This window comes from Balaenoptera musculus, chromosome 4 (assembly GCF_009873245.2).
Source record: "Balaenoptera musculus isolate JJ_BM4_2016_0621 chromosome 4, mBalMus1.pri.v3, whole genome shotgun sequence".
NCBI classification, from domain to species: Eukaryota; Metazoa; Chordata; class Mammalia; order Artiodactyla; family Balaenopteridae; genus Balaenoptera; species Balaenoptera musculus.
The window spans coordinates 74,451,979-74,467,388 of record NC_045788.1 but is presented as its reverse complement, the minus strand read 5'-3'; the positions used below and the strand labels follow the sequence as shown (position 1 = coordinate 74,467,388).

Sequence of the window (15,410 nt, the reverse complement as noted above, 5' to 3'; positions counted from 1 at the left end):
CCCGGAGGCTATATCTGTCCTTGCTTATATGCTTATTTGGATGGAATCTACAGGACTGTCTGCTTAGTCAACCCCCTTATGGGAACTGTCCACCCCCCTCCACATGCAGGGTACAGTGGGGTGGTCATGCTTATACATGTAACACCATCCCCAGCCATAGGGGTTTGGTCTGGGAGTAAGCACAAGATCCAAACTGGATCAATTCATTCCTTCCCAGGAATCTCATTCTGGGAGAGAGACAGAACCTTCTATTTCAAAATGACTAAGCCAGTGACACGCACTCGAAGCTCTTTGGTGAGCCTATTTTCCATTGTGAGGCAGAAAGCCTGTGCACAGACCCACAGCACGAGTAGAGACAGGGATGAAGACGGATCCACGTTAACGTGTGCTCTGAAAAGAAGGCGCCAATCTCCTGTTGCTGTGACTCTCCACAACTCCCTGATTCTTGCCATTCCTGATGCTGGAATTCCATGACTTACCCCAGGAGCCTTCCAATAAACCATCTTTGTTGTTCAAGCCAGCTAGGTTTACTTACTCCAGAATAACCTTAGTCAACTGTGATACTGATTTATAAGAAATACGTATCTGTTCCCGGTCCTTGTTCCAAGCACAGCTCCTAAAACCCTGGGAATTTCCTAAGCCTGGAGAGCAGAGGTGTCTTTTGTTATGTTAATGAGGTGACTTTTGGAAAGCCCTTAGGAAACCCTTGGATGGAGATTGGTTGCCAGGGAAACCAAACTCATGATTAGCTGGTTAGAACTGTTGGTCCTACCCCCCTAACCTCCTGGGAGGGGAGAGGGGCTGGAGACTGACTTCAGTCACCAATGGCCAATGATTTAATCAACCGAGCCTGTGTCATGAAGCTGCCATGAAAAGCCAGAAGGACGGGGTTCTGAGAGCTCCAGGTTGGTGAACACTGGGAGATGAGGGGAAGGTGCCGCGCTGGGAGAGGGCATGGACATTCCGGGTCCATCCCCCAACCTGGCCCTGAGTCTCTCTTCCATCCGGATGTTCCTGAGTTCTATCCTTTCATAATAAACTGGTAATCTACTAAAATGTTTCCTGAGTTCTGCGAGCCAGTACAGCAAATTAATGGAACGCAGGGAGGGGGGTCACTGGAACCTCCATCTACAGCCCGCTGGTCAGAAGCACAGGTGACAACCTGGACGTGGGATTGGCTTCCGTTGGGGGAGTGGGGTGGGGAAGTCTTGTGGACCGAGCCCTTAAGCTGTGGGATCTACCTGGAGATAGTGTCAGAACTGAGATAACTGGCTTAGTGATGTGGAAAAACACACATTGGAATTGGTGTCAGAATCGTACTAACCCGTAGGCCTTCCTTTAAAACTCTTGAACTCATTACAGACCTTTCCAGGTGGCCACATTCGTTTTATTTTAAAATTCATTTAGTTCTCTTCCCTTCCCCTTCACTGTGTTCATTAGTGACGTGTGGTTAGAATTCTGCCTTTTAAATCTTTCCACTCCTCTTGCATCATCTTTCCTTTAGAACCCTGTTCACAGCATTCTTTTTTTTGTTTGTTTTTTCCGCTGTACCTCTTGAAATTTGCCTTTCGCACATCTACAGGCTGTAGTGCGGCCATAACACTCAAGAGTAGGGACAGGGCAGCATTCCCCTCTCCCAAAGCTGCTTCCTTTCAGTTCCGGCACAAAGTGAGTTGTTTGCTTTTAGCTGCATGAGACTTCCAGCTGACTGCTGGATAATTAATGATCTCTTCGTCCTCCTAAGCAGTTTGTTACGAGTGACTCTTGCCAACACATAGCATTTCCACTGGTTTGAGTTCTAAGCCCAATGTAACAACAAGGTGAAGACCATTAAAGGACAATTTCTACACCTGCCACCAGACTGTGGGGTGGGAAGACATGGCAGGAGGACCTTTAAGGTGAATGTCTGGTTTCACTGGAGGAGGACGAAGAGGCCCAGCCACGGGGAAAGAGACTCCACATCCCCACTGGAGAGACGCAGGACACCCGAATGGAAAGGATGACCTGCAGAAGGACGTGGTGTGGATAAGAAGGAGGGATGGATAAAAATGTCTGCGGCCAGAAGAAGGTAATCTGGGAAAACTATGTGTGTTCTATCATCACAAAGTGACACTAACCACAAACAGAAGAACAGCTTAGAGGATGGGACTGTAAAGAAAGATGTAAAATTGATCATAAGAGGGGAGTGGTTATGTAAATTAGGACATATCCAGAGAGTAGAACTCCACAGAACTATCAAAAGTGGCCTTATAAAATTATGTAAATGAAAACACTGCTCAGTTGACTAGGTTTAAAGGCGGGTTACAAAACAGTTTATTCTGTGAGACCCGATTTCTGTTAAAAAGACACACACATACATACCTCTGGTGTACTGCTTCCTAAACTTTGATATGTATACAAATCTGCATATTAACCAAATCTAGGGGTCTGGTTAAAATTCAGATTCTGATTCAGTAGGTCTGGAGTGGAGAGGCCTGAAATGCTGCATCTCTAACAAGGTCCTAGGTGCTGTGGTTTCTGCTGGTCCTACTGACCAGCATTAGTAGCAAGGATATACACCAGGGTATTGAGTGATGTGTTTAATGGGTGATAAGGCTTGATTTTAGTTTTCTTCTTCCCTTGTATCTATTTTCTAATTAACTTGGGTTAAAGAAGGAAAATTAATGGGCATGTGTTGTTTTTACGTTATAAAAAGACAAAATTCACTTACTTTAAAAAGAGAAAAAAGGTGAAGCAAACCACAAGGTCATGAGAGATATAATAAAACTGTGAGGAGGAGCCTCTATAAAATTCAAGCCAAGGAGGAAACACGCACACCTAAAAAAGGCTGGAGGGGCAAGGGGAAGTGAGGGACATTGTGACAACAAGTCTGTAAGTATTCTGGGGCCATCGGACGAGTGGTATCAGAGACAGGATTGTTGGAATCTGCGGCATAAAGAGGCATATTTCACATGGAAAGAAAATTAAAACGAGCAGTGATAAGACAGGTGCAGCCCTGCTCTGCCTGGTGTGAGCAGCCTTGCCAGGTGCGCAGAGGGGTCCAGCTGGGCCCGCACCGCCTCAGGGACTCAGGGACTTGAGAGGAGAACTTGTCCTGCCGGCTCCAGTTTGAAGGATATTCTCTGTGAGGAGCGACGAGTGAAATCTGGGCACCACTAGAAAGCGAATAGGGACTTTTAGAAAGGCAGTCAGAGGTTATGCCTGCAGCCAGAATGTATTAGAGCTGGCTGACTCCCAGGAATGTAGGCGTGAGGGAATCGCAGGGCCACGTGCGTGGCTGGACAGAGCTGGGCTCCCCGTCTCACGGGGCTTGGGCAGCAGAGTGTGTGTCCCCAGAAGCCTGCAGAGAGCAGTGTTTCTTTTCTATAAAAGATCCAGCCTGACATATTTGGGGATCAGCCTGCCTTCCACAAATATTCAACATCCTTTCTCTGGGATGAAAATCTGTACGAAGCAAGTTAATGTGCTGCTGGAAGTCTTTAGCTCCTTAGAATTTTCCTTTTTCTTTTTTCTTTCATGGAAGAGGATTCATCGTATGCATTTAGGGAAATAATACTAGCGGAATGCTTGCTATCCGCTTATGGATGAGAGGGGAATACATTTGGTTTAAGGAAGGTGACAAACGGTCACTCAAGAAGGACACAGAAGTTGACTCAATACTGCCTTTTTCCAGGGCTGTGATTTGGGGAATTTAATTTTAATTAACGTTACAAGCCTAAAACATTTACTATGACTGCTTACATCTGCAATCTGACTGTTGAACAGGGCAGGGAGAGTGGAACAGATGAAGGGGAGGAGTGAAAGTTGTGCCCACTCCATCCCTCACCTCAGGTCTGCGACACAGCACCCAGCCGGCTTTGGGGAAAAGCGATAAGATTTAAACCACTTTTGAGGTTGGTTTGTGAACTGGATTGGACTTTGAACAATCGAATGTGACGGCTGAATATGTATGGAACATTCACAGGATGTCATTTAGGGACAAGAAAGGGAGATCCAATATGAAATTAAAAATTAAAAATTAAAAAAAAAAAAAAAAAAAAAAAAAAAAAAGATCCAGCCTGAGCCAGACCTCCAAGAAGGCACTTGCTGTCTCTGGTGGTGACAGCAGAAGGGACAGGGGTGGGTGGTAGAGCTCTGCTATTTGGCACAAAACACTGAGTGACAAACCACAGAACTCATACGGTGTTATCGCCATAGGTGGGGATGAAATCAGGTGCTCCGGATTCCTTAACCCACACCAGGGCTGATCTGAGAGCGCAGAGAAAGGGGCTGTTGGCAGGTGCTTCTTATTATCAGTGACTATTAATTGCTTTGCAACACTGACACTAAGACTGATATCAAAGTCATAAAGTGGTATTCACACCCTCAGAGTTAACCAGAGTCACCCACAAAAGGTGGCCGGGAGCTAGCCCTCCAGGCTGGAGTCTGCCCTCTGCTGGACATGATCGTGATGACTCGGATAAAAGGGAGCAAAAAGAAGTCTCAGGAACAGAGAGAAATTCTGCTGCTTCCAAGACCCCGACCCACATAACGCGGAGACACAGGAACTCACAGAACAGTCAGTGGATGTAGTGGTATATCCTCTCCACATATACAGTAGTTAATGATCTCTGAAAAGCAAATCACTCACTGCCACTTAGAACAACGCCCGGCAGCTCACTCCCCTTTCCTTCAGCCCTTCCTAGGGCTTTTCCCTGTATCCATTTTCACTCTTCCATTTCCTGAGAAATATGAAGCATTTTCTAGTAAAACCTATTTAGGGAGCTGTTTGACTACAAGCAGGTTAGAAGTACTGCCTCATCCTATGAGAGGCCTGTCAGGGCCAAGGGGCCCCGGGAGGACTGGCAGGTGGCTCTCTCACCTCCTGCTCCCTGCCCCGAGATGGTCACATCTCCACGCGCGTCACCCTGTCTCACTCACGCTCTTATAAAACCAAGTACACCTGTGATATTGTGCCATAATAAGAAATATCTAGGGCTTCCGTGGTGGTGCAGTGGTTAAGAATCCGCCTGCCAATGCAGGGGACGTGGGTTCAAGCCCTGGTCCGAGAAGATCCCACATGCCGCGGAGCAACTAAGCCCGTGCACCACAACTACTGAGCCTGTGCTCTAGAGCCTGTGTGCCACAACTACTGAAGCCCGCGCGCCTAGAGCCTGTGCTCCGCAACAAGAGAAGCCAGCGCGATGAGAAGCCCACGCACCGCAACGTAGAGTGGCCCCCGCTCGCCGCAACTAGAGAAAGCCTGCGCGCAGCAATGAAGACCCAACACAGCCAAATAAATTAATTAATTTAAATAAATAAATAAAATCAATAATTTAAAAAAAAAAAGAAATATCTATCTAGTCTTCACCCCCCGCCCCATTTCTGGCATAAGAGCTTTTAAAACACTTGGAATTTCTGACTGATGGGGTGAGAGGAGCATCTCTTGTTAAATAAAGTCATGTCTACTTGTGGTCTAGTAAACTTAGAATATGGACTGTTGGCAGATTCTATGGAATGAGGGACAAAGCTGTCCTAAAATAGTGAGTGTTACTATTCCTGCTACATCCTGTATCCCAGAATTTCTTTCAACAATTTTGAGGGTGACTGTAATTTCTCAGGTCTCAGTATAAGAAAATGTCAGTGAAAGTGATCTGGAATGAATCCCAACCGCTTCTCTCAAAGAAGTGAATTAACTGTGAAACTCGCCACGGGCACAGTCACCGCCACTCAACCCTCTTGTACCCGGGAGCACTGACGTCAGCTAGCAGCAGGGGACCCCCCCCAAGTCTGCGTCCAGCCCTGACCCCCGCCCCAACGATACTGGTCTAAACGGCCCCACGTTCTCCTCTGTCCTCTGTCCTCCTCACGGCAGCCCGACTTGATTTTCTTGATCAAACTGCTTTCCTGCTCTAAGACTCTTGCTAGTGCCACAGTGGCTACTGATTAAAACCTTAACTCTCAGACTCCATCGAAAGTCCCAACAGTTTGGTCCCCACATACTCTGCCGACCTAATCCCCCATTCCTCTCTTTCTGTCCTCAGCCACACCCACTTACACACTGTCCCTGAAAACCACGGGCCCAAGCTGCCCCAAGACCTTTGTTTAGGTTGTTCCCTCTGCCTGGATTCCTTCTCCCTCCATACCTGCCAGTCAAAGTCTTCCCAAACCTCCAATTCCATCCCCTCCAAGAAACTACCCAGGAGGCTCTTCTATTCTCCTTGGGTGTGGTCCCTCCCTCTCTGCCTCAAACCTCATGCCTAATGTACTGATTAACACTCCACAGTCAGGCTATTTAGGAAAGTGTTTATCTCCCCTACAAACCTCCAGTCCCTGGAGAGCGCCCTGCTTTCCTCCCAGCACAGGAGCTGGGAAGACAGCAGATGTGAACTGAGGACAAGAGGAGGGGACAGACACCCTGCGTGCCAACAGCCGTGCCAGCCCTGCCCACGCAGAACTCGGGACTTCTGCATACTTACGGTTTCCACAGTTGAGACCACCAAGGCCGAATGGGCAACTGCAAGTCAACAAAGAAAAAGAATAAGGATTAGTTTCAAATATCAAAAGAAATAACTGAGGCAATTTACCTAAGTAACTTCTAAATAAGGTTTGGAACAAATTCATCAGAATAAATGAACACGGAGCCTACCTCATACAGGTTTCATTTTCAAGCCTATATCCATCTTCACAGGCTGAAAGAGAAAAGGAAAATCCAGGAACGTGTCTATTGACTTCCCTTGGTCCAAACTGACAGTTAATAAAACCAGCCACCCTAAAGGCCACAACAGTATTCTAGATCCAGCAGGCTACAAACAGCTTTAGAATTACCTAAAACCTGGCCTAAATACTGTTGCCAGCTCAACTCAATTTTATCAAAAAAATTCTTAACCTCTTAGTGATTCTCAGCTTCCCAGCTATAAAAAAGAGGATAATAATAATATCTGTTTTATAGTTTCTTGGAGGAGATTAAGTAAAATAAGGCATGCAAATGACTTAGCACAGCACCTAGCACATAGTAACCACTAACTGTTTGTAGCTGTAATTATTATCCAACATATGCAATTATTTTTGGAAGTTCTCCATGGCCCCTGTGTAACATCCTTCCGTAAACTCAAAGACAAGTGCTTCACCTTCTTTAACGTAAGTCAAACCTTTAACCAGCTGTTGGCTCTATCAACCCCCTTCCATGAGGAAGTGAGAGCTGTGACACCTTCAGAGCCATGGTCCTGGTGGGGGCCTCAGTTTCCATAAGAGAACGCTCACCCTGTGGTCTGTGTAGGGGATTCTAGACATACCTAGATGAGCCCTAATCGGCACATCACCCAAGACCATAGCTTTGAACCCTCTGGCAGTGCAGCTCATGGACCACTGCTTCACTGAAGGCCTGTGGGCCAGCCATTCCCCTAGATCAGCAGTTCCTGAATTGATCTGATCACAGAACATTTTCAGCATTACAATAAGCTGACAGAACACCATGAGCTGTAATGCATGCTTGGATGAAAGTAGACAATAAAAAATCTCCTCTCGGACAAATTCACTGCTGCAAGGAATGATAGAAATTTGATTCATGATTGATGTATGCCATGCGCTGCATACAAGAATCACAGGTAAGAAAAGGTACATAGCGTAGAGCGGCGATCTCTGGACAGATGGCACACACGCTGATGGTGAGACGTGAGTGCCAGCAGCACACGTGGCTCAGAGGCTGCACGCCCTGCAGGCTGGGATGGGAGGTCTCTCACAGACCTCCCGCATCCTCCTTTAAGGATCAGTGCATAATAATATTAACTACGTAGATGTGCTTAACTTTTTTCTTCCTTCTGTTTTTTAATGTTAGACACTAAATGTTTCTAGTATCTATTTTGTTGTCATAGACGATCGATATATCACTAGAGTTTTGTGGAATGGTTTGGAAAATACTGTTCTAAATGATCTAAATTCTCTCACAGCAGATCATGAGAGCTGTGAGCCTGCGCTGCACTGTTTGGCCCCCTGGAATCACTGTTCCTGAGCTCCGCCCTCTTTATTAAGGGCAATCTATTACTAGCAGCAGCTCCAGGCAAGCCCCTAGGGTATTTACCACAGGCTGTCATGGACCACATTGCCACAATACCACTCAGTAACCTCGTGATGTGGATGCTGCAGAGAAACTTCTCTTGGGCCCTGGGGCCTAGAAAAATGAGGATGGGCCTAAAGAACTCTACTTTATTTGATGGTCGCCACTTCTTTCAAAATCATGTTGCTCTCTGCCTCAGAACTTGAGTGAGTGGCCTATCTTTAGGAAACATGCGGGAACTTAAGGTATATCTTTCTGCATATTCATTTTCCTTCTAGCCTCAACAAAGTAGTCATTTTATTTCTCCTTCAACCTGATTTACCTTTTAAATTAAATCTCATTTTGTTACCATGAATTTTCATTTTAGGCACTTCAAATCTTTTTTGCAACAAGGTAGAGCATAATCATATCCCACTTCAGGGAAGAGAAATGAGGCCCCTCTCCCAAATCTTTGATACCTCTGAGTTCTCTCTCTGAGCTGGCCTTACTCAGCTGGGGCCTTGTCTAAGGAACAAGCTGAGACCTCCTGTCTCCCTGGCGTGGAAAGCACCACGCCCTGGCAGTCCCTGTGCTATGGCCGGGTCGTGGGAGCAGGGGAAGCCGCCCCTGGATGAGCCATGGCTCTGTCCGCAGGGCAGCTACACGGGGACTGCTGGCGTCCCAGTGACTCTGCCCCACCCATCTCAGCACTGAGGCAGGCTGATGTCACACTAGTCTGTTCTATTCTGAACACTTCTTCCTGGAAATATTTTTACGTCAGATCTACCCACCCAACCCTCATCTGCTGGGTGGGAGCTTTCCACCCTGTGGCTGTCATCCAGCCAGATGTCAGGTCCATCTCTTGTCCTGCCTGTGAGCTGATGGGCTGGGCTGTTTTCACTTAGCTTCAGAAGTGGCCCGGCTCCCTGGTGTAATGATATTTCCTTATTTCAGATGGGTTCATTCAGTCATTCATCAAAGACTGAGTGCTACCGTGGGCCTGGCGCTGCTCTAGGGGCTCTTGGAAGGGAAACCTTGTCATAAGGCACTCCAGTGCGCCTTGGGATCCAGCTCCTCATCTCCATGCCCTAGAGGGACCCTGACCCGCAGAACACTGAAGATGAAATGAATGTGGCAACAGCCAGCATATACACCCAAAGTGGGCTTCCCCTATTGATATGGAACACAAGCAAATTTGAGCCTTCTGGACTTTTAAATAAAAGGTCAGAAGTACATGGTGGAGTTTTCAGGGCTCTTTTGTTCCCTTGCACGAAACCAGATCAAGTCCTGCCAATCTTGTCCTATCATATATGCTGCCCTATCATCCAACTGTTCATTCAACAGACATTTATGGAACCCCATAATGTGCAAGCATATTCTAGAGACAGGCACCCAAGGTATCTGCAGTCTAGTCAGAGAAAGAGACCTGCAAACAGGTGGCTGGAATTCATCAGGATATCTGCATGATGGAAGGAAGCTAAGACATCTACGGGAAGGACACCTACTTTAATTTTACACGATGCTTTGAAAGTCTGGTGAAGACATTTTATGTGAGACACTGAGAAGCTGTGTGTGTGCATACAATAAAGAACAATATACAGTTGCTAATGTACAACTGCTAATTGCAGAGATTTAGAAAACACACACCCACATGCCTTTATCCTCGATTTACACCAGGGACTGACCCTGGATTTGAGGTGTCCGAGAGGGTACTTCTTTTAACTATCCCCGTGCTCCAGCACCAATGGCCAGAAGATGTCACTGTAACCCCTCAGAACCCAGCTGACCGGGCTGTGGCCCAGGGAGCTCCGGGATCCATTCATGGAGCTCTGATGGCCATGGGTGAAAATCTAACCAACAGGATACCGCAGAAAGCAGGCTGCACAGGGCCTCGGCCACAAGCCCAAAAGCTAACCACGGTTTTCTTATGCCGATTCTCCGGTCATTACTTGATAGACATAAGGTTTCCGGTGCCTGTGTCACTGCATCTGGTAAATCTCTGACAGCTCTGCTATTGCTAATGCTAGTCTGTAAGCGACACAATTATAGAACTACTGACTTGGAAAGAGAGGGAAATGACTCACGCCAGCCAGAAGCAAAGGTGGCAGGGCTGCTCTTGAGGCCGCCTGAAATTGCAGAGGCACTGCGTACAGAAACGACTGCTACTCTGCCCCACGTAGCCACACGGCCTCCAGCACACATGGACGTCAGCAGAGGTTACCTTCACACATGAAGTGGACTCAGTGTCCCAGGTTCTAAGACGGGCCAGGAGCACTTTGCATGAAACCAGATAAGAGGGAACTAAGAAGCATCACCTCGGTATCAAAGCGGCAGACTGACAGGGCACTGAGAAGCGCTGTGAGCTTCAGAATCAGGCCTGTTGCCCCACAGAGTTGGTCCCCCTCTTCAAACCCCAACCAGGGCCTGTGTGCAGAGCTGAGGAGGTGCACTTTCAAAGCACCTAAGTCAGAGGGTCTGAAGCTCAGGATGAGAGCACTGCCCTGAAATGTATTTTTATCCTCTCCTCTAATGGGAAGTCCTGACAGAAATAAGTGGCATGTCATCTTTCCCCAGGATGCCATTTTAACTCAGATTCCAGTACATCTGTCACCAGCAGGCATTGACTGAGCAGGAAAACTGGGCCATACACGTTCTCATGTGATGCGAGGCCTAAGGCTACGTGATGCCTTTATGTTGCTAGTTTTCCTGTGATCATGAATTGCAGCAGGGTTTCGTAAGTCAGGGTACCCAGTGCTCTGGACTTGAATTCGTTTTATTTTAAAGCAGTATTTTTGCACTGCACTCACTGACCAGCCTTCGTCTCAAAGTGGATGAAGTTAATCCTCACCTAAGAGATTAGCAGAACTGGGTTTCTGCCTTGAAACCTTTAAAACCAGAACTCATTGGTTCAACAACCACCTGGGTAAAATACAAGAGCAAAGGCTGATGGCTTACAAAGTACCTCCATAACCACTGCCCTCTTTAATTCTTAGAATATCCAATGAAGTATCACTGCACCCATTTCACAGAAGAGGAAACTCAAGCTCAGCGAAGCAAAGTGACTTGCCCGAGATGATACAGGACGGGCAGGCAGAGTGGGGCTCTGACTCAGCCCCACTGGCAGCCGGGCTGCCGGCTACCACTAAAAGGTACAGCCCTGCTTCCGTGCTGGTATTTTCATTTTAAAAGATTAGCAAACAATAGAATAAAGCGTTGGGAATTAAAACAGTAATTTTTCTAATTTCCTCTAATTAGGAGAAAAAAAAAAAAAAAAGGCCTGGCCACCCCAGGCATTCCATTCTCTTTTCTTTTCCTTTGAATCTGGTTGGCCAGACCAGTGTGCACCAGTCAGAGATAATGCTATTATTCCAGGGAGATAACGTATTCAACTCTGCTGGGAGCCAAATAACTAGGACCGGTTACCCCCAGATTAGAACAGTCACCCCTAGAGCAGAGAGAGTGCCCCGGGCAGAGAAAAGCACCTTCCCCGCCCCCTGGGCCACAGAGCCCAGACCTGCCGGTACCTCGGCAGGAGTGGTCCATCCTGTTGAACTGAAAGTAGCCAGACTTGCACTGGCACAGCGCGACCCCGTCCAGATCGGTGCAGATGGAGGTCTCTTTGTCGCATTCTGGAGTCTTCCGCTTGCACAAGCTGCCCGCTAGAATGGAAAAACAAGACAGTGAAACAGAACAAAACCTCTTCCACGTCGAGCATTAAGATGCGGGAACTTTCTATTTCAAGAGGCTCGGAGAACAGTTTCCAAAAGAGCCTGCGTGGTGCGCCGCCCCTCCCGGAGGGCACTTCGCACTGCCTTCTGCCACTCCTCCCCCGAGTCGGCACCCCCCCGCCCCGGGTCTGTTAGTAAAAGTTCACAGGGCAGAAAACAAACCCAGAAGAAATGGGGTGCCGTCGCCACCTCCAGCGTCCCCTGCAAACACAACCCTCAACAGGTGGGATCCTCTGCACCTTCACGCTCTAGGGCTGCAGGGGAGAATCGGCACAAACCCAGAAAGCGTGACCCGCCCTCTTAGGAAGAAGGCCTGTCACGGCTGAGGTGTGTCCCGGCTCTGTGTCCGTCTGGACTCAAGGGACGCAGCGCCTGCTGTGGCGGGTAGCCTGCTGCCAGGCAGACTGACTCCGAGGAGAGGTGTGGAAGGTAAGCCGGGCTCTATGTGTTCTGTCACTGCCCGCCTGCCCACTATACTGACGCCCGCCTGGGGCTTGCTTGGCTCTGGGTCGTCAGCACCTGGCCATGTGGGCCATGCTCATTTCATGGATGACAAAGAACTCTTTCATTATTATCAGAAAGCATTCATTGTTGGGCATGTGGCCCTGTCTGAGGTTGTACACAGTGAACCCTCTCTCGGGTTGTATACAGCAGGCCCGCTCTGAGTTTGTATACAGTGGGCTCTCTTTGAGGTTATGTACAGCAGACCCTCTCTGAAGTTGTGAACAGTGAACCCTCCCTCAGGTTGTATACAGCAGGCCCGCTCTGAGTTTGTACACAGCAGGCCCTCTCTGAGGTTGTATAGAGTGGACACAACGAGGGTGCTTTTTACCATCTAAGGTAGGTCTAACAAAAAAACATACGTAATTGGGGTATACAGACAATAGAACAAAAATATGAAATCACGTGGATAGTGGACAGTAGCTTATTTACACTATGTACAGGGTGAGACTGATCTACACCGCTGTTTTTGGCGGGCGTGAGCAAGGTCAGCGTGAGGAGAGAGCCGAGGAAGGGCCACGTGTACACTGGGCAGTGAGGTGTGGGCTCCCTTCTCCCACCTTAAGGAAAACACCAACCAGTTCAGAAACCAGGTGCCAGCTCTTAACACAGCAAAGCTATACCCCCACCCCACCCCAGGCAGGTTCTGGTGACAGGGACCCCGGCATCTGCCTCCTTGTCTGAGTCTCGAGAGCTCGGAGCCAGTGGGTGGCTTGGTCACAGGAGGTTAGTTTAGGACACAACTTCAGCTCTCAGAGCTGAATTTCCTGCCTTTATCAGTGGAAGCTGGCATGCTAAATCAGAACCTATTGGTGTGTGTGATACAATTTCCTTTGTTTATTGTGAAAGGTTTGTATTTAAGGGAGAAAAATGAAAAATGGAAAATCTCACCAGGCAAACACGGTGAAGCTGGCACAGAGGGGCACTAAACGGCCACAATCTCTCATCTAAAGCCTTAATATAAAGAAATATCTCCAGCACAGAAGGCCGTCCAGGCTGGTACTAGTTGGTGCAGCCGCCAGCCTGAGTTGCCTGGCCTGATTAGATATTTTCTGGAAGCCAATGTCACGTTTTCCCTCCACCCTGCCCACGAATCCCGCCTGCTGGCAAATACTGCTCGCCCTGCTGAAGCAACTCTTCCCTGCACAGAAGCAGATTCACTTGAAGGCAGGGAGAGCTGGCCCCGCCTTTGCGATGGAGGGGTTGCTATCCTCAAAATTCTTAAAGAACATTCTGTCATCAGTCCATCCAATGGAACCACGTATAATGATGCCGTGTTCATTTTAAGCCTGGCGATGTGATTTTTCTGCATCTACAATTCCCATGGTCCTTCCTGGGCATAACATCCGCCAAACAGACAATGAGAATTTATGTGAATCTAAGGCTGGGACGCTCCCTGGGGGATTTCCAAGGACTCTAAACCTCTGGAGAGATGAGAGCTACAGTTCTCTGAAAGGCGAGGAAGTAGATGTTTTGTGAATTGAAGGGGAAAAACCTGCCCTTGCAAGGGCAGCGTCCAGAGTGGCCCGGCGCCTCCCACGTGTCGGGAACACGCAGATGTCAGAAGCTGACAGCTCCCCCGGGTCCAGCCTGCCTCTCTAGCACTCAGAGGGGTGAGTGAGAGACCAAGCAGTGTGTTGGCAAAACCTGGAGAAGCCCTGGGAGGGAAAACAGAGAGGTGAGGCTGTTTTCAGCCAAGACGCGTGGCCGTCTTTGTCCTCAGGGGCTTGGAAAGCAGAGGCAAAGAATGGGCACCAGTACATGTGGGGACAGGAGGTCTGTGGGAAATCTCTGTACCTGCTTCTTAATTTTGCTGTGAACCTAACACTGCTCTAGAAAAAAGTCTTTAAAAAAAAAAAAAAAAAGGGACCTTGGCAAGGAAGACAGGAGCTTTCCCATAAGCTACATCTGAGCAGTTGGAAGAATGGGGGTCAGAGAGTGGGCAGGGCTGCCACGGGCATGGCCCTTAAAATCCAAATATCTTGCCACTTGATTTGCAAAACATGAAATACGTTTACTAAGGACAAAAAAGTAACCTAATATAATGCTGACCACGTAGCATGTATTCCACACGTGTTTAGTGAACTGCAAGGTCCCCTTCCTACTTTCTGGGGAGGAAAAATTGGAACCTTTAAATCACTGGCAAGAGAAAGAAACTAAAATCAAAGCAGAGTACAGTGTGATGGGGCAGGAATTTTTTAACCATTTCCCCACTGAAGCTGAATGATAGCAACTTGAACTCCAGAATGCTTAGCTCCCTTTTTTTTTTTTTTTTTCCAAGTGAATAGCCCTTAAAAGGGCAAAGCTCTAGCATTTATCCCTGAGCAAAAGGTTAACTGCCAACTCTGTAATGCACGGTCCACAAGGAGGGCTCTCCAGACCTGCTCTTACAAAGCTCTGGCTCATCGGGAACGTCCTGGATCTCCAGCAGGCAGAGCACCAAACCTGCTACCTACAACTTAGTCTACCATCTGGGCACCAGATGGGGAGGTTCCCTCCGACTCTGCATCCCTCACCAGTCCTATGTGTAGTAAAATGAGCCAACCAGAGCCAGCTCTGACCACTTATGAGACACAGCAGGGGCAAGCCCCCCTGCATGAGGAAGCACTTTTGATTCCAGCAGAGTTTTCCCATCCCAGAGGCGAAACCTCCCCTCCAAGACCCGAATTTGCCTTCCAAACTTGTTTCTAATCCCTTTCTTCAGCTGCTTCACATCAGATGCACTGTAGAAGCTTTCAACAAAAACAGATAAAGAACAAGAAAAGAGAAATCACAGACTGTGAGCAGTTTGGCCTCTAATCTTCTAGTCTTGTTTCTGTGCATTTAGAATTTGCAAACAAATACACAGAAAGACGGGTGATTCTGCACATGCTTTTTTTTTTAACCAAATGGTATGTCATGATCAAGGTTTGGAGCCATTGACAAGCATGTACATTCTGTGTGTGAATTTCTATCTCCCCAGAGAGAGTAGGAACCTTTCAAGGGAAAGAAGAGTGGTTTTTGCTCCATTACATCAGCTCCTACATCCCTTCCAATACTAATGCTGTAGAGAAGAAATAGAAACAGTATGCCAAGGACTGGGGGCCTTCAAGGCTGTGTGTACAGGACTCCGTGTGTGTGTGTGTGTGTGTGTGCGCGCGCACGCGCGCCCACGTATGTATGTGTGT

General features: G+C 47.8%; 1 protein-coding gene across 2 annotated transcripts in view; it reads right to left on the bottom strand.

Moving 5' to 3' along the window:
- The window catches only part of HEG1 (heart development protein with EGF like domains 1), an 84,284-nt gene that overhangs the window by 16,127 nt on the left and 52,747 nt on the right, over positions 1–15,410 (bottom strand). Inside the window, exons 13-16 of one of the 2 annotated variants that reach the window (XM_036850081.1) lie at positions 11,539–11,673; positions 6,629–6,671; positions 6,459–6,496; positions 2,341–3,155 (exon numbers count right to left, since the gene is read on the bottom strand). In XM_036850081.1, coding sequence (XP_036705976.1) covers positions 3,061–3,155; positions 6,459–6,496; positions 6,629–6,671; positions 11,539–11,673 — 311 coding nt within the window. In that variant the 3' untranslated portion in view covers positions 2,341–3,060. Of the gene's footprint in view, positions 1–2,340; positions 3,156–6,458; positions 6,497–6,628; positions 6,672–11,538; positions 11,674–15,410 lie in introns of those variants that run through there. The other variant, XM_036850080.1, reaches the window with a different exon arrangement.